The sequence below is a fragment of the Numenius arquata genome, chromosome 14 (assembly GCF_964106895.1).
Source record: "Numenius arquata chromosome 14, bNumArq3.hap1.1, whole genome shotgun sequence".
NCBI lineage: Eukaryota > Metazoa > Chordata > Aves > Charadriiformes > Scolopacidae > Numenius > Numenius arquata.
Genome location: NC_133589.1, coordinates 308398 through 321585, shown reverse-complemented (window position 1 = coordinate 321585; position 13188 = coordinate 308398). Strand labels below are relative to the sequence as shown.

Genomic DNA, 13188 nt, shown 5'->3' with positions numbered 1-13188 from the left:
CTGTGCCTGCCCCTGTGCCCCGGGAGCCTTGGGGACCCTGGTACCCCCAGGGCAGCCCCAGGAGTGGCCACTGCGGCCGCCTGTGCCAGGAGCAACCCCTGCGGGGCCATTGGGGCTGACTTACCCTCCGCCCGGCGTCGAGCGCCCAAACAGCTAAAACCAGAGCTTTTGTCTGGCACCGGCAGACCTGGACAGAGCGAGGCAGCTGTTTACACTGCATTTTATTTTGTCTCCACGTTAAGTAAGTATCACAGCAAGAACATCCACACAGTTACTACTTTTACTTATTCCTATCAATTTTTTTTTTAATAAGAAATGCTGCTGAGCCTTAAAAAAAAAAAAAAAAAGTTAAAATAGTTGCACACTAGAACCATGGACTTCACTTTTTTAAAATCAGTACAACTGGTTACACACTTTCTTGGCAGAATTGGATCAGTGCTCTCAGTGGTTGGAGCTGGGGCCTCACATGATGCCACGGCATGAACATTTTTTTTTTTTTTTTTTTTTTTTTTCCCCTCTCATTAAGTAGTTACAGTATTAGTTTAGTTTAAAAATCAATAAAAGTAGTCATGTGGATCAACAAATACAAAAGGTAGATTAAAGAATATTGCACATGTATATCCAAGCAGCATTTAACCACAACACCCTCCCTCCCTGGAAACTACCACACTCTGTAAGAAAAATAGTGCAATCAATCAATCAATGACTCAATCACTCAGCACTGCCTGAGCAAAGACTCCCACTGCTGGGGCCTCCTCATGTACCACCTCCCTCTTGGCACAGCTTGCTCCCAGGGCGCCCAGATGATGGGGTGAAGTGATTGAAGCAGACACAGATTTTACTGTTTGAGGTCTGGCAGGTCTGCGCTGTCCTCACCCGCTCCCTTTGGTCACTTACTCGCCTGCCACCGTGGCTCCTCCGCCAGAATCAGCTACAACTTGGCAAACGCTGCTGGTTTTGTAAAAGCTCAACCTTCAGCATAAAGGCAGACTGTGCTTTAACCAGTGCACCGTCACTCGAGGTTGCTGCCAAGGCAAGGGCGTCAGGACCCTTGTTATTTTATGCAGTGTGAGGAAAGTACTGAACTCCACTTGGGTATGAAAGTGGGCTGGGTCCTGAATACTTGAAACCTGCAATTAAAAAAAAAAAAAAAAAAAAACCACAACAAAACACCACAACCCCCACAGCTCCTCCTCCAGCTGTGGTTAGACCACGTTGGTGTGATAGTTCCGTGTTTGACAAGAAATACATGATCCCTGTTCCTGAGACAAACTGTTCAGAGCTTTGAGCACAACATCTGGCATATGGTCTGTGATCATCTTGGGACTTATCAAAATGCTGCTGAAGACAGTTTCGTTTGACCATCTTGCCGTATACTTAATATCTGAAGAGCACAACCTAAAAAACACAAACACACCACAAATACAAGGGCTGAGGCAGCAGAACTGGTGCCCGAAGCCAAGGCTGGAATGGCCTGGAGCTCTCTGCCCTCGCTCGGGGAGGAGCTGGAACCTTCTCAGCTCGGGATGGCGACTCCCAAAGAGCAACAGTTCTGACCTTCAGGAACAATTGGAAACGCCGCCTTTCCCTGTCCCCGAAGGCAGAACTATAGCAAATGACCCTGCGCCATCACAGTGAGAGAAGCCACCACCTAATCCTGCTCAGAGAGAGGGACTGCGGGCTGAGGGGTCCAGCACGGCCCAGTCACCCCGTTAGTGTCACATTCAGGCACTATGGCACAGCGGCAGCAGCAGGAGACTGACACGAGATGTAATGCTGCACCTGTGATGTATTCAGGATTGCATTTTACAGAATGGTAGGTGATGGGGGCTCTGTGCACTAGTCCAATTAAGAAAAAAAACCCATATGATTAACTGCTGTGCTGCGGAGTAAATGAGGGAAGAGAAATGAACTCAACAAAGTAAAGTAGAAGAGCAGCCGTCGAGAAAACCTGCCAGGTCACAGGTGTTAAAGTATCTAACTTGTAGAATCAGTATTAAAGTTGTTAAACATTAAAGATGTGAAGCTTAAATAAAATACTAATCTACTGACTGGGAGGAAAAGGAGTGGGCTTCTCCAGCCCTTTTCTCCCCTCTTCTGTAACGTACAGATTTTTTTTTCTTCTTTAAGATGGTCTTGTGCAAGTTACAGATGCGCTGACTTCTGCTTCAGAAGCAGAGTGGAAACACATCCTTTGAAAGCAAGAAGCAGCTTTAAGTAGATTTTAGGAAAGAAAGACAGTGGTATTCATGATCCTACTTACCTCCTAGAGCTGGATTCTTCTACAATATGGATAATCTTTCCAGGAAGATACAGGTGAGGATACTGAGGTGGTGAATTTAAGTGCGACTCATCCTCAAGGGCGTTGTATGAAGGTGAGCGATGAACCATTAAACTCTCCTCAGCCAGGAGGGGCTGGGTGAGGGCATCTTGGCTTCTACCATCCAGCTCCGTGGGGAAGTTATCCGGATCTCCTCCAAATACTTCGTACCAACATCCACGCAGCAAAATCTGGTACTGAAATCAGAAAGAAAAACGGTCAAATTGAGGTTTGGCATCTCTTCAAGTAACTTATTCTAGTGGTGTGCTTGCACACACATCATCTGAAACTACGACTGAAAGATTAAAAAGGACTGTATGCACATGCTCCCCATACTTGTTGTCTGATAAAATCTTACTGACTTTTCCCCACAGTAATGCCTATTTCACCGATACCTAACCCAAGCCACTGGTAACACTACAGGAAACATTACAATCTGTACCAGTTGAATTACTGTGTGTGGAACCTGAAAGGAAGGTGTAGCCAGGGGGGGTTGGTCCCTTCTCCCAGGGAACAGGTGATGGGACAAGAGCAAACGGCCTCGAGTTGCGCCAGGGGAGGTTTGGGATGGAGATTGGGAACAATTTCTCCACCCAAAGGGTTGTCAAGCCTTGGAAGAGGCTGTACCCCCAGTATCATTTTGCGCAACACCACACTGTTCCAGCACTTTCAAAACTGTGTTTCTCTCCAACGATAAAAAGAAAAGGTGAGCAATTAGCACCATATCAGAGAAATATTTGCTTTCCAAATGACTTCTGAAGGTAAAATTTAAATAAAACCACTAACTTGTTTACTTACCAATACTAAATGGTTATTAAAGTAAGTAATCTCACTGACTTTTCATCATATTAGCTGATTTGGTTTGGTTTGGGTTTTTTTCCCCCTTTCTTTTCATTTTTTTATAGTTTCCTTTATCAGCAAAACTATCAAACAAATCACTTCAGGTCCTGGATGCTGAGCACAGATACCTTCCAGGTCTTGTTGAATCTTCATTTCCAACCAGACAGCTTTATAGGATAAGAGACCAACACAAGTGTTGCTGAACTGAAAACAAACACTTTTGTTCCAAAGCACAGTTGTAACTCATCATTAAGATCAAAATACACACACCAATCATTAAAGCCGGGCCTTAACCCAGCTAACACTTCCGCTGACTTTTAACCAGGAGCTGCATTCCCTTACCTTGGGTCTGTTGCAGTTTGCCACAATTCTCACTATTCTCCTCTTTAAATCCTCCATGTTGGGCATACTCAACCTGTTTGAACACATAGAACAAAGTAAATAAAAGCCTCCCATTCTCTGCCATCTAACACATCTCTGAGAGAGGAGTTCAAAAATATTTCCCTCTCACCTTGCAACAAGGTCCTTTCCAACAATGACCGAAACAATGAAGTGCTTGGTGTAATCTGCAAGGGATTTGCTTGAGGAAAAAAAAAAAGACACCCTTTAGATACACAAAAGACAGGCACGCTTGAGTTTTATGGTGATCATTATCATTCAATCAAAATACAAATACATGGCAGCAGCAGCAGCGTTTGCAGTCAGTTCTTCAGGAGGATTTCAGACCCACCTGCTACAGACGACAGAGTAATTTCAATGCCGATTGTAACGGTAGGTGTAGGTGTCAAACAGGCCAAGCTAGACTAGTCAGCGGAGCATTTTGTTCCAAAACTCTTGATTATACGATCTGACAGAATTCACTACATATATTTAATTCTGTAATATTCCCCCAAGAACTCGACTGTAACTCGAGATGGAGCAAATCTAATTCAGTGGAGAATATATAAGCAAACTCTTAACACAGTCAAGCCCAGAGTTACCACCTAACGTATTTGTCAACTACCTTGAAGATTTTTACATCTTAGACACAGAAACAAATAACAGAAGTCTCATATTTACCTTAAAAGTCCTCCTGGAGGAGAAAAGGCATAACATCTCAATGTTGGGAAAGAGTTCCTGAGCATGACTGCCAATATAGATGCTGTTCCACCACCCAAACTGTGACCAACTATCACAAGTTTATATTCCTATAGACAGAAAATCAAAATACCTTCACACAGAAAAAGCTTTGCACAATTTTGCTGGCAAACAAATTATTTGGAAGGTAACTTACTGGAGCGATTGTGAAAGCCTGGTTTAAAATTCCATCATTTACTAGCTTTCGATAGATGTAATTTGCAGCTTGAGTTATTCCCTACAAGACAGCATTTACAGTTAGAAGAGAAGGGTATATCTAGTCTGAAGTGTGATACATGTATACTTTAAAGACAACACCATCACAGAACAACCTCCTTTTTGCAAAGCTTGTCTTCTCTTATAACATGCTCCTCACAGAGGTCTAATTATAACCAAGTGGTCTTGTACGTAACGGTTAAAAAGTTTTTGGAGCATTTAGTAAGGACATAAAGTCTGACAAGAGGATTACAAATTCTGCCTTGCAGTTCCCAAGGCAGTATTTGATGCAACAACCAAGTCACTGAAATGATTTGTGCAATCCATCTCACAAGGAGAATACTCTTCTGTTTAACCAAGGGATCCCAGGTGTTTACAGGTTTCTTACTGCTGAGATGATTTAATAACAGCCACAGACTGCACACACCTTATGCACAAAGCCATTCTCCAAAACATCCTCCAGTGTCAGGTCTTCACAATCTGCTGACAGGTCTGTGAGAATGTCCTGTAAACAAGACAGCTCTGGTCACACCTCTCTGCGGGGCCTCATGGCTCGTGCTCTGCTGCTCAACATCATCACAGGACATCAATGAGCTGCTTTCCCAGTGCGTAAGTAACAACCCACCATCAACCGCTGCCCAGGCAAATACACAGAGCAATCACAATTCTGATTTCAGCAACTGTTTCCAAGCTGCACACACACCCACACACACATCACAGTGAGGAGGGATTACCACTGCCCGCCCTCCACACTCGCCTCCGCTGGCACAGGGAGCATCACCCACCCGAGGGCTACAACTCAAGCCTGGAAGACTCATACCTGTCAGCGAGTAACTTTTATATGTGCCAGTGTAACACACTTTCCTCTACTAGAGTTCACACATTTCTATAAAGCTAATTATTTATATCGCATGGATGATACCTCAAAAGACAAGGTTCCTCTCACTGCAACCACAATGGCTTCTTTTTTGTGATCCAAAGCAACAAAAAATGGAATCTCATAGATCTGGAGGGGAAAAACGTAATCAGTAAAGACACCAATTTTTTATAAGAGTAAGCATTTGCTCTCACCTTCTGAAAGGTCTCTTATTGAGCTCTCTATTGTACTATGGAAAGAAGCTGAAGTATTTTCTTATCAAGTTACTCTAAGTGCCTTTTCTGCAATACTGAGACAAATTTTTGTCTACAGTTTTTGTGGCTGTTCCTTTAGATTAGAAAAAAAAAATCAGAACTGAATGTTTCAGGGCTTGTTTTCATTTCCTTTGCATCTTGTGCTTTATAAATGATGAAGGCAAACTAGAAACTTCACCCCTTGCTTTCACCGAATTAATGGCTAAGGTTTTTTGCTGAATGCTTGCCCAGATTGTTTACCTTGTTATGAAAACTGATGTGAATGAAGTCTCTGTACTGCAGCCCTGTTATTTTCAGGATGGATCCAAAGTGAAAGTTGTGACGATCACTGCCGGTTATATCGGAATCCGTTGGTCTGTTTCTGCAACTAACAACCACAGAAGAGAAAAACTTTCATGTTCAAATTTTTTAGGTTTCCTTTCAAGGAATCAAACTCAGTTGCATTTGCAGAATGATTTCTGCCAGGAATCAAAAGCTCCTTCTTTTCTTTGCAGTACTACCAGTAGTCTGACAAAGATGTTACCTCTGCCCACAAACCCGTTTTTTCCTGAGCAGCACGCCAGGCATTTCCAGTTCAAGGACTGGCCAAGACACCAGTGCTACAGGACTATCAGCAGAGCAAACAATGCAATAAGAAAAGAATTCTTAAGACGACAGGCCAATGACAGAAAATACAAACAAGGAAAAAGGAAATTGAAACCAAATTCTGCGCAGCAGGCTTACCTCATGTTTCATCCGTTGTGTTATGCGATAATTTTTTTCCAAGTAATTTATATTACATTAAGTTACATTTCTATTTCATGTTACTAATTAAGTTAATCATGGTTACAATCACAAATGTCAGTGGTCACATAAATATACAGTAATTCTACACAGCGGATACAGTAATTCTGCACTTCCATACTGACTGTAAACGTTTCTTTGAGTAAAGGGGGCAAAGGGAATAAAATGGAGGCTGGAGGGACACGTAACTTTTGCTAATTCCTTTACGATAGGGAAAACTATTGATACACTTTTACTTCTATACATACATATGCGCCCAAAAGGCAGCTCTAAAAAGCCTCATTTTAAAACATGTTTGGTTTAATTCCAATTCTTCCTTTGTGATTTTGCTAAATTAATTTTATTTATCTCAATCGCAAACACGTCTTAAGGAAAAAAAGCTAATCTGTTTCTGAGGGTGGAAAGACACTAGAGTAACAAAAGGAAGCTACGTGTTTTTAAGCTCTTGATCAAACCTACCAGTCACCATTGAGCTTACAGAGAGCGGTAAATGGGTTGGTGTAGATGTAGTAGGGCCAGCCATAAGCAGCTGCAGCAAACAGCATGTAGTGAGCAGCATTCTCCAGTTCAACGTCCAAATCATCTGTCTGAAAGGACACAGGGAAAGAAAAGGAAGGAGAGGAAGAAAGGTGTGTTAGGCAGCCCCAGAATAAAACCTGAACACAGAGTAGTGAAAATCAAAGCATGATGAAATATGCACCATCCAAAAGGAAAGCCTCAAGGTCTAAGAGGAACTAAAAATAGCCACTCATATTCCAGGAAAAAGTCTGTGTTTATTTACATAGCTACATGGCCCAAGAATCTTGAAAAGCTCTCATTAAATCATTTTCTTCCAATACTTCTACACTGATTAGCTCCATACCCAAAGCAACATTCACTCCAAATATGTTACTTAAGGACGCCAAAGGATCAGCTGCAGAGTCTGTAGCAGATCTCTCTGGTAAAGACTTTTAAAGCCTGACCCCATCGTATTGGTTGGATCCAAAAGGAAGCTGATAGAAATGCATTGGTTGAATGCATTTATATACTTCCATGAAACACAGACCAAAAGAAGGTAAAATAATTTACAAAGACATTTTACCATAGAATACAGCAAAAATCAATTAGCAAACTGTAACCCATCTGCAAGCATTTAAAAGACACTATTTTTGCTTCTTACCTTATCTGGATATTTGCAGCAGACATAATTTAAACAGACCACAATACTAGCTTTTCGGTTCTACGCACACAGTACTAAATATTAATTTTCTCTCTGTTCTCTTTTCTCTCACAGCTCTTCAACAATGTTCAAATGTCCTAAATAGTTCCTTTTTGCACCTAATTCCTCATTCATGTATGTTCTACTTATGGAAAAGCAGACTAATGTTTTGACTGAAAACTCATCAAGATGTTTTCACTGCATTTATTAATAATTTAAATTGCTGTGAATTTTTATAATAGCGTTTAATTTTGTTAAAATAACCAAAACACCCTTGCACAAAGAACTGTATTTCAATTTGATCTGGTACCACCTCCTAGAGTGATTGCACCAGAGGCAATCTTACCACAAGAGATGACGGAGAATGACACAGGACTTCTTCTGGCTCTTTTGGGCAGCTTTCCATTTTATCTTGCTCCTGATGGAGCAGAGTCAAACCAGCTGCTATGTCACTTGGCACCAGATCAGTGTCCTGTACAAAGAAATGAAAGAGCACTTAAACCATCCCGCACCTCAACGTGGCAAAATTATCTCATACGACAATGCACACGGAATTGTATTTTTTCAGTTTATATGAATACATTTCACTCAGAGACAATGCACGTTGCAGAAACAGGTCACAGCAGCATCTAACCTCCCTCCTCTTCTGTACACAGAGAGTGATTTCTTCAAGAAGACCGATGACAATTCTACACATGAGTTTCATCACTTGACAGAAGACCCAACAGAGCATCAGCCATCGCAAATAACGATCCAGACGTTATTGGTCACCGCTCTACACCACTATGCGAAAAGTCCTTTACGCTGGAAACAACTAAGAAGGATTTTACAGAGGAGAAGGCTGAAGGGTGTTTATTCAGCTCTCTGGGGCAGTCATCTCTCTCCATGACTGACACCCTTTGCCCTAGAAACCACTGCAGGCTGCAGCTACACATCAGCATGCCCAAAGGCCACTTCATCAACAACTACTAGTTTTGAAATCATGAACAGATTCCAGAGTCAACACTGAACTGCGTCTGCCCAAGCAACAGGTGACATACATTTGAGCTACATCAATGCTATGCAGACTCCAATTTGGCAGATGTTTTATTTCCAAAAAGCAGCTTCCCACCTGTGCACACTCTGGCCTGGTTCGTGCTCACAAGTCGCTCAGGACAGAAGAACTGCTGAACGTACTGTGGGACTCAACTGTTAACAGTCAGAGAGGGGTCCGACTCTTTGCTCTGGGTACGACTCCTTACTCAGCAGCAGCAGGAAAAATGCCTGGATGCTCACATACTGAGGAAAAGAAACCCACCTATGTTCTCCTGACTAGATACTTAAGGAGAAAGAATACTGTTTTCTCACACCCTTCACACTTGTGAAAGGAGAGAAACCTTTGGTAAAGGGAGAGAAAAATCAGCGTTGTAGACCTTGTATGAGAATCACCTTTAACTCTGAAATTGGCAGATTCAAAACCTGGTTTCCAGGCACAGGGTACCGGGGAGCTCTGGCTGAACAAAGGTACATGTGTGTTGCAACATCTGCAAAATCAGAGTTAGTCAGAACAGAACACAGAAAAAGCTTTCCATCTTACTGAAAAGTAGTTGCGGAAAAGCTCTGCGATGCTTGTGAAAGCCACTCGATGGTCGTCATCTTGCACAATACAACAACAGAGCAACCGGATTCTTTTTTCCCAGACTCTGGTGGCAGTGTTCTTCACGTTATACAGCAACTGCCCCGACTGACTGCTTTCCAGGTTCCGATTTACACTATCGGTGAGGTAAAACGTCTTTTTGCCCCCAAGTGGGTCAAAGACAATTACAACTCCAATGATGGTAAAGATGATGATAACCCAGCTGCAAAACAGAAGGAAGTGGGATAAAAGGACCGTGAAACCAAATACTTCTGATAAGTATGCAAGAAACACAACCACAGACCTTGACAGACAGAAAACAAAGGTATGAAATACTGTATGAACACCATCTGTTACTGTCTTAAGGTGCATGTTTTGTTACCGGGCTTTCAGTCCCCTGGGCACAAGAACAGGGCTGTCAGCTCATTTCACAGGGGACACAAACTCAGCATCACAGCCCTGTGCTTCGGAAATATTCACCCAGAGGTGCGAAGGCTCCATTTTTCACTACCAGTTAAGTGATCTAGTTACTACCCTCTCCACATTTATGCAGTTATCTACATTACCATCTATCCCTCTTTCTGATCTTCACATCCTTTCCTTCACTCTAGCACGTGCTCTCTCAAGGCAAGTAGCTCAAGCTCTTTTAGGGAAAGATACAAACACATTCTGGCTGTCTAGATTTAAAAATTGTACTTTCATAATGAAAACTCTTCTGTGAGAAACCGGAATAATTTATAAGAAATATCAAAGTCTCCAACTGCTGGAAAAGTCTTCAATAAACACATACAAACCCCACGTAAACAGAATTTCCCAGTCCAATATGCTATCAAGCTTAGATGTGGGGGGAGGCACCTTTACCTTGCAATAACTGTCCCAATGATGACATTTATCACAGTCTTCTCGCAGCGCACGCTGCTGTCTGACACCCATACAGCTCCTACCACAGCCCAGATGAATTCAGGCAAATAGAGAAGCAGGCGAGTATAAAGTAGCTTGGGAAGTGATTTTCTTGGGCCTGGATTAGAAATTGTTCCTGAAATTACAGGGCAGATTTAAAACAAGAACTGTTTATGAAGGTGTCTTAAGCACATAAAATCTGACCCAGATACATGAACTTTCTGAGCTCTACAGAAAGTAAGAAACTTAATTGAAACTGTAAAGTGTTTTCATATTAATGGAAAGCTGTCACTGAAGCTGAGAAACGAAAAACCCCAATGGGTTTACAGCTGTGATTCTCAGAATCTATTCTACTAATACCCAGCGCCCCTCTCCAGTCAGAGCCAGTTTGCAGTGCACTCGGGGAGCAGAGCTCGCCCAGCATAAGCCAAAGCACCACGCCAGAGTGCTGGCTCCCCTACAGCTCCTCCTGACTTGTGGTGCCTGCGTTTGCTGTTATTCTACGTAGCTTTTAGTTGGCTGAATATTTCACTTTTAGAAGCTACTTTGCTGGGCTACACTGAGGTTCTGCATACCGAGTCACTAAATAATAAATTCATTCACATTTTTAGAAAAGAAGGTAGGACCCTTATCAGGACAAATACTTCTCAGACTATTTTCTGTATTGTTAGCTTATTAATAACCTCTTCCTTTTAGCACTGTTAGGCAATAAAACAGGGGAGCAATTTTTGGACAGCTCAGGTCCTTAAACCAGTTTGTTGATCGCAGGGTAATGAGGTGGTGGGGCAGGATAATTTCTAAAGGCTTAAAACACCCCAGAACAAAAACAACTTTGAAAACACTTTTGCAATTGTAAAGCTGTGGTTCACATCCAGTGACAAAGCTGTTTAAAAAGCCCTTGATCCAGAGGTTGCTTATTCCCACTGCCGGGTTGCAGCCTGCACAGCAGCTCACACAGACACAACCAGATGGAACCGTGGTTCCTGAAAAGTACTGCTTCCCTTTCCCAGCACCACAACCCCGTGCCTGAGCTCTCCAGGCAGGTTCACCGCTGGCTTCATTAACGCCCTCGTCAGCGCAGTGAAAGAACCACTGCTCCAAACCCACACTTTATAACCACAGTCCAAGACCTCTCACCATTGATTTCCTTGGAAATTCAGCCTCAGAATTCTTCCATTTCTCAGTTACAATGGCCTTGTAGCTGCACTTTTATACCCATCAAGGCTCTTTTCTCTCTGCTATTTACAGTTATATCTTTCATCTCCTCAACTTTGATATAAATAGCATAATTAGGCTAATCTTCCTTTGCCTCCTCTGGAAACTGTAGAAAAAGCAGTGGTTGGATTCAAGGCCAGGATTATCATCCACATCGATACCTTCTCTTCACGCACTCTTTATGCTTCTTTCCATTTAAGTCATTTAATAACTTTTCTATTTACACAGTGTCGAGAGAACCAATGTACTAGAAATTGTCGGGTCTCATCTATTACTGCCAAGACTACACACGCATTTCCAATTAATCTTTCTAGCATTACTTTGATAATGAGGTGTCTCACCAGGAAAAAAGCTTTCCTAGCATTTTTTAACCCCAAATGAAGCATTTCTACAAATGACTAGAAGTTGCATTGGAGTCCTTACTTCTGTTTAGCCATTCCCTTCAAGCTGTAAGTCCTGTTCTATTTAACAACACTTAATGCATCAGTTTAACTATGATATTTATATGGATCAAGTTCCTATGTGTTTGGTTTTTTCCCAAGCAACCCACTGCAGCTAATAAACTTTTGCAAGATATGACTCGATTTGCCTATGCAAGGCAAAGCTAACGTGATACTTCAGATGAGAAACTGATTTGGGACAAACTCCCCTAAACTCCTGTCAGAACGGTTGAGCGGTGTTCCATTCGAGGTCAGGCATTAATGGTGAAAGGAGAGGAAGTTGTGGAGATGTTTTGATGGCAATGAACGTATCACCGTTAGCTGCACTAAGCTACTGTGTCCATTTATTGTTTTAGATTCCTGGCTAAGAGGTAATACTATTAAAGCAAATACGTTAATGCCGACAGACACTTTCCCAAGTTTGACTACCATTAAAGCACTTGATTTTTTTTTTTTTTGCATTGTTGGTTTGTTTAGTTTTTTTTTTTTAATGTCAACTCCAGGTTAAAAACCATATATATTACAATTAATAACATTAATTACAACAACTTTCTATTAAATACAAAATATGGACTATTTACCTTGCATACTGACGTACACAAGAGCAGATAACACGCATATTATCGCAGCCAGGAGAACGAGGAGCACAAGCAGGTAGCTGTGCAGTAATCCTCCCCCGGGGCAGTTAAACTGCCCCTTGTGGATCGTGTAAAGCGCCAGGATCCCCACCCACCTACGGGAGAGGGAGAGGGCAGAGGCTGTAGCTGGAAGGGAAGAGTGCGTCTCGTCCCCACCGTCAGGGGAGCGCTGCGCACGGGCTGACAGGAGGGGGCTGGTGCAGGAGGAATCTGTCACAGTGAAATGCCCACGCCAGCGCTCGGCGGTGACCGCCGCAGCCCCGCTCCTCCCGCAGACCCCGCCGAGCCCAGCGGAGAAGTCCCCGCGTTCGCCCCGCAGTAACGGAGCCTCAGCAGCACTGTCCCCCGACCGGACACACCGCGGCAGTCCCGGGCCCGGCGCCTCACCGCTGCCCCGCTCCCGCCGCGGCAGCGCCCGCCACCCGCGCCGGAGCGGACCCCGCGGCCGAACCCCGTCCCCGCGGGCGCGGAGTAACGGCCCGGCGCGCCGCCTCACCACACCAGCCGGACCAGGAGCTCGAAGGCCCCCGGGAGGACGAAGTCGTCGCTGCCGATGGCCCAGCGCCTGCCGAACACCACCAGCCCCGGCATCCTGCGGGCCGCGCCGCCGCCGCTCCCTCAGGGGCGCCGGGCCCTGCCCCTCGCCCGCGGCCGCCGCCGTCCCGCTGCCGCAGGCCGCACCGCCCCCGGGGGCAGGCCGCACGTCACGGGAGCGCCACGTCACGACGCAGCACGCGGCGCCCCACGCCCTTCCCCCGCGTTGGGCCTTCCCGCCG

At 43.9% G+C, this 13188-nt stretch overlaps 1 protein-coding gene across 1 annotated transcript; it reads right to left on the bottom strand.

The window, feature by feature from the left end:
* Positions 1 to 307: 307 nt before the first annotated feature.
* Positions 308 to 13003, bottom strand: DAGLB (diacylglycerol lipase beta). Its single transcript, XM_074158623.1, has 15 exons — positions 12909 to 13003; positions 12356 to 12507; positions 10081 to 10255; positions 9181 to 9442; positions 7951 to 8076; positions 6866 to 6993; positions 5864 to 5990; positions 5415 to 5498; positions 4920 to 4997; positions 4434 to 4514; positions 4220 to 4347; positions 3672 to 3740; positions 3503 to 3575; positions 2264 to 2517; positions 308 to 1398 (listed from the first exon to the last, which is right to left on the bottom strand). Exons 1-15 carry the CDS (start codon positions 13001 to 13003, stop codon positions 1206 to 1208), a joined length of 2025 nt encoding a protein of 674 aa, XP_074014724.1. The 3' UTR covers positions 308 to 1205.
* Between the last annotated feature and the right edge of the window lie 185 nt (positions 13004 to 13188).

Excerpts from the sequence above, each read along its gene's own strand:
- DAGLB (XM_074158623.1), bottom strand. The coding sequence starts at position 13,003 with ATGCCGGGGCTGGTGGTGTTCGGCAGGCGCTGGGCCATCGGCAGCGAC. Across the intron at positions 10,256-12,355 it reads TGTGTACGTCAGTATGCAAG|GAACAATTTCTAATCCAGGC; the intron begins GTAAATAGTCCA and ends CTGTAATTTCAG. Across the intron at positions 1,399-2,263 it reads GAAGAATCCAGCTCTAGGAG|GTTGTGCTCTTCAGATATTA; the intron begins GTAAGTAGGATC and ends TGTGTTTTTTAG.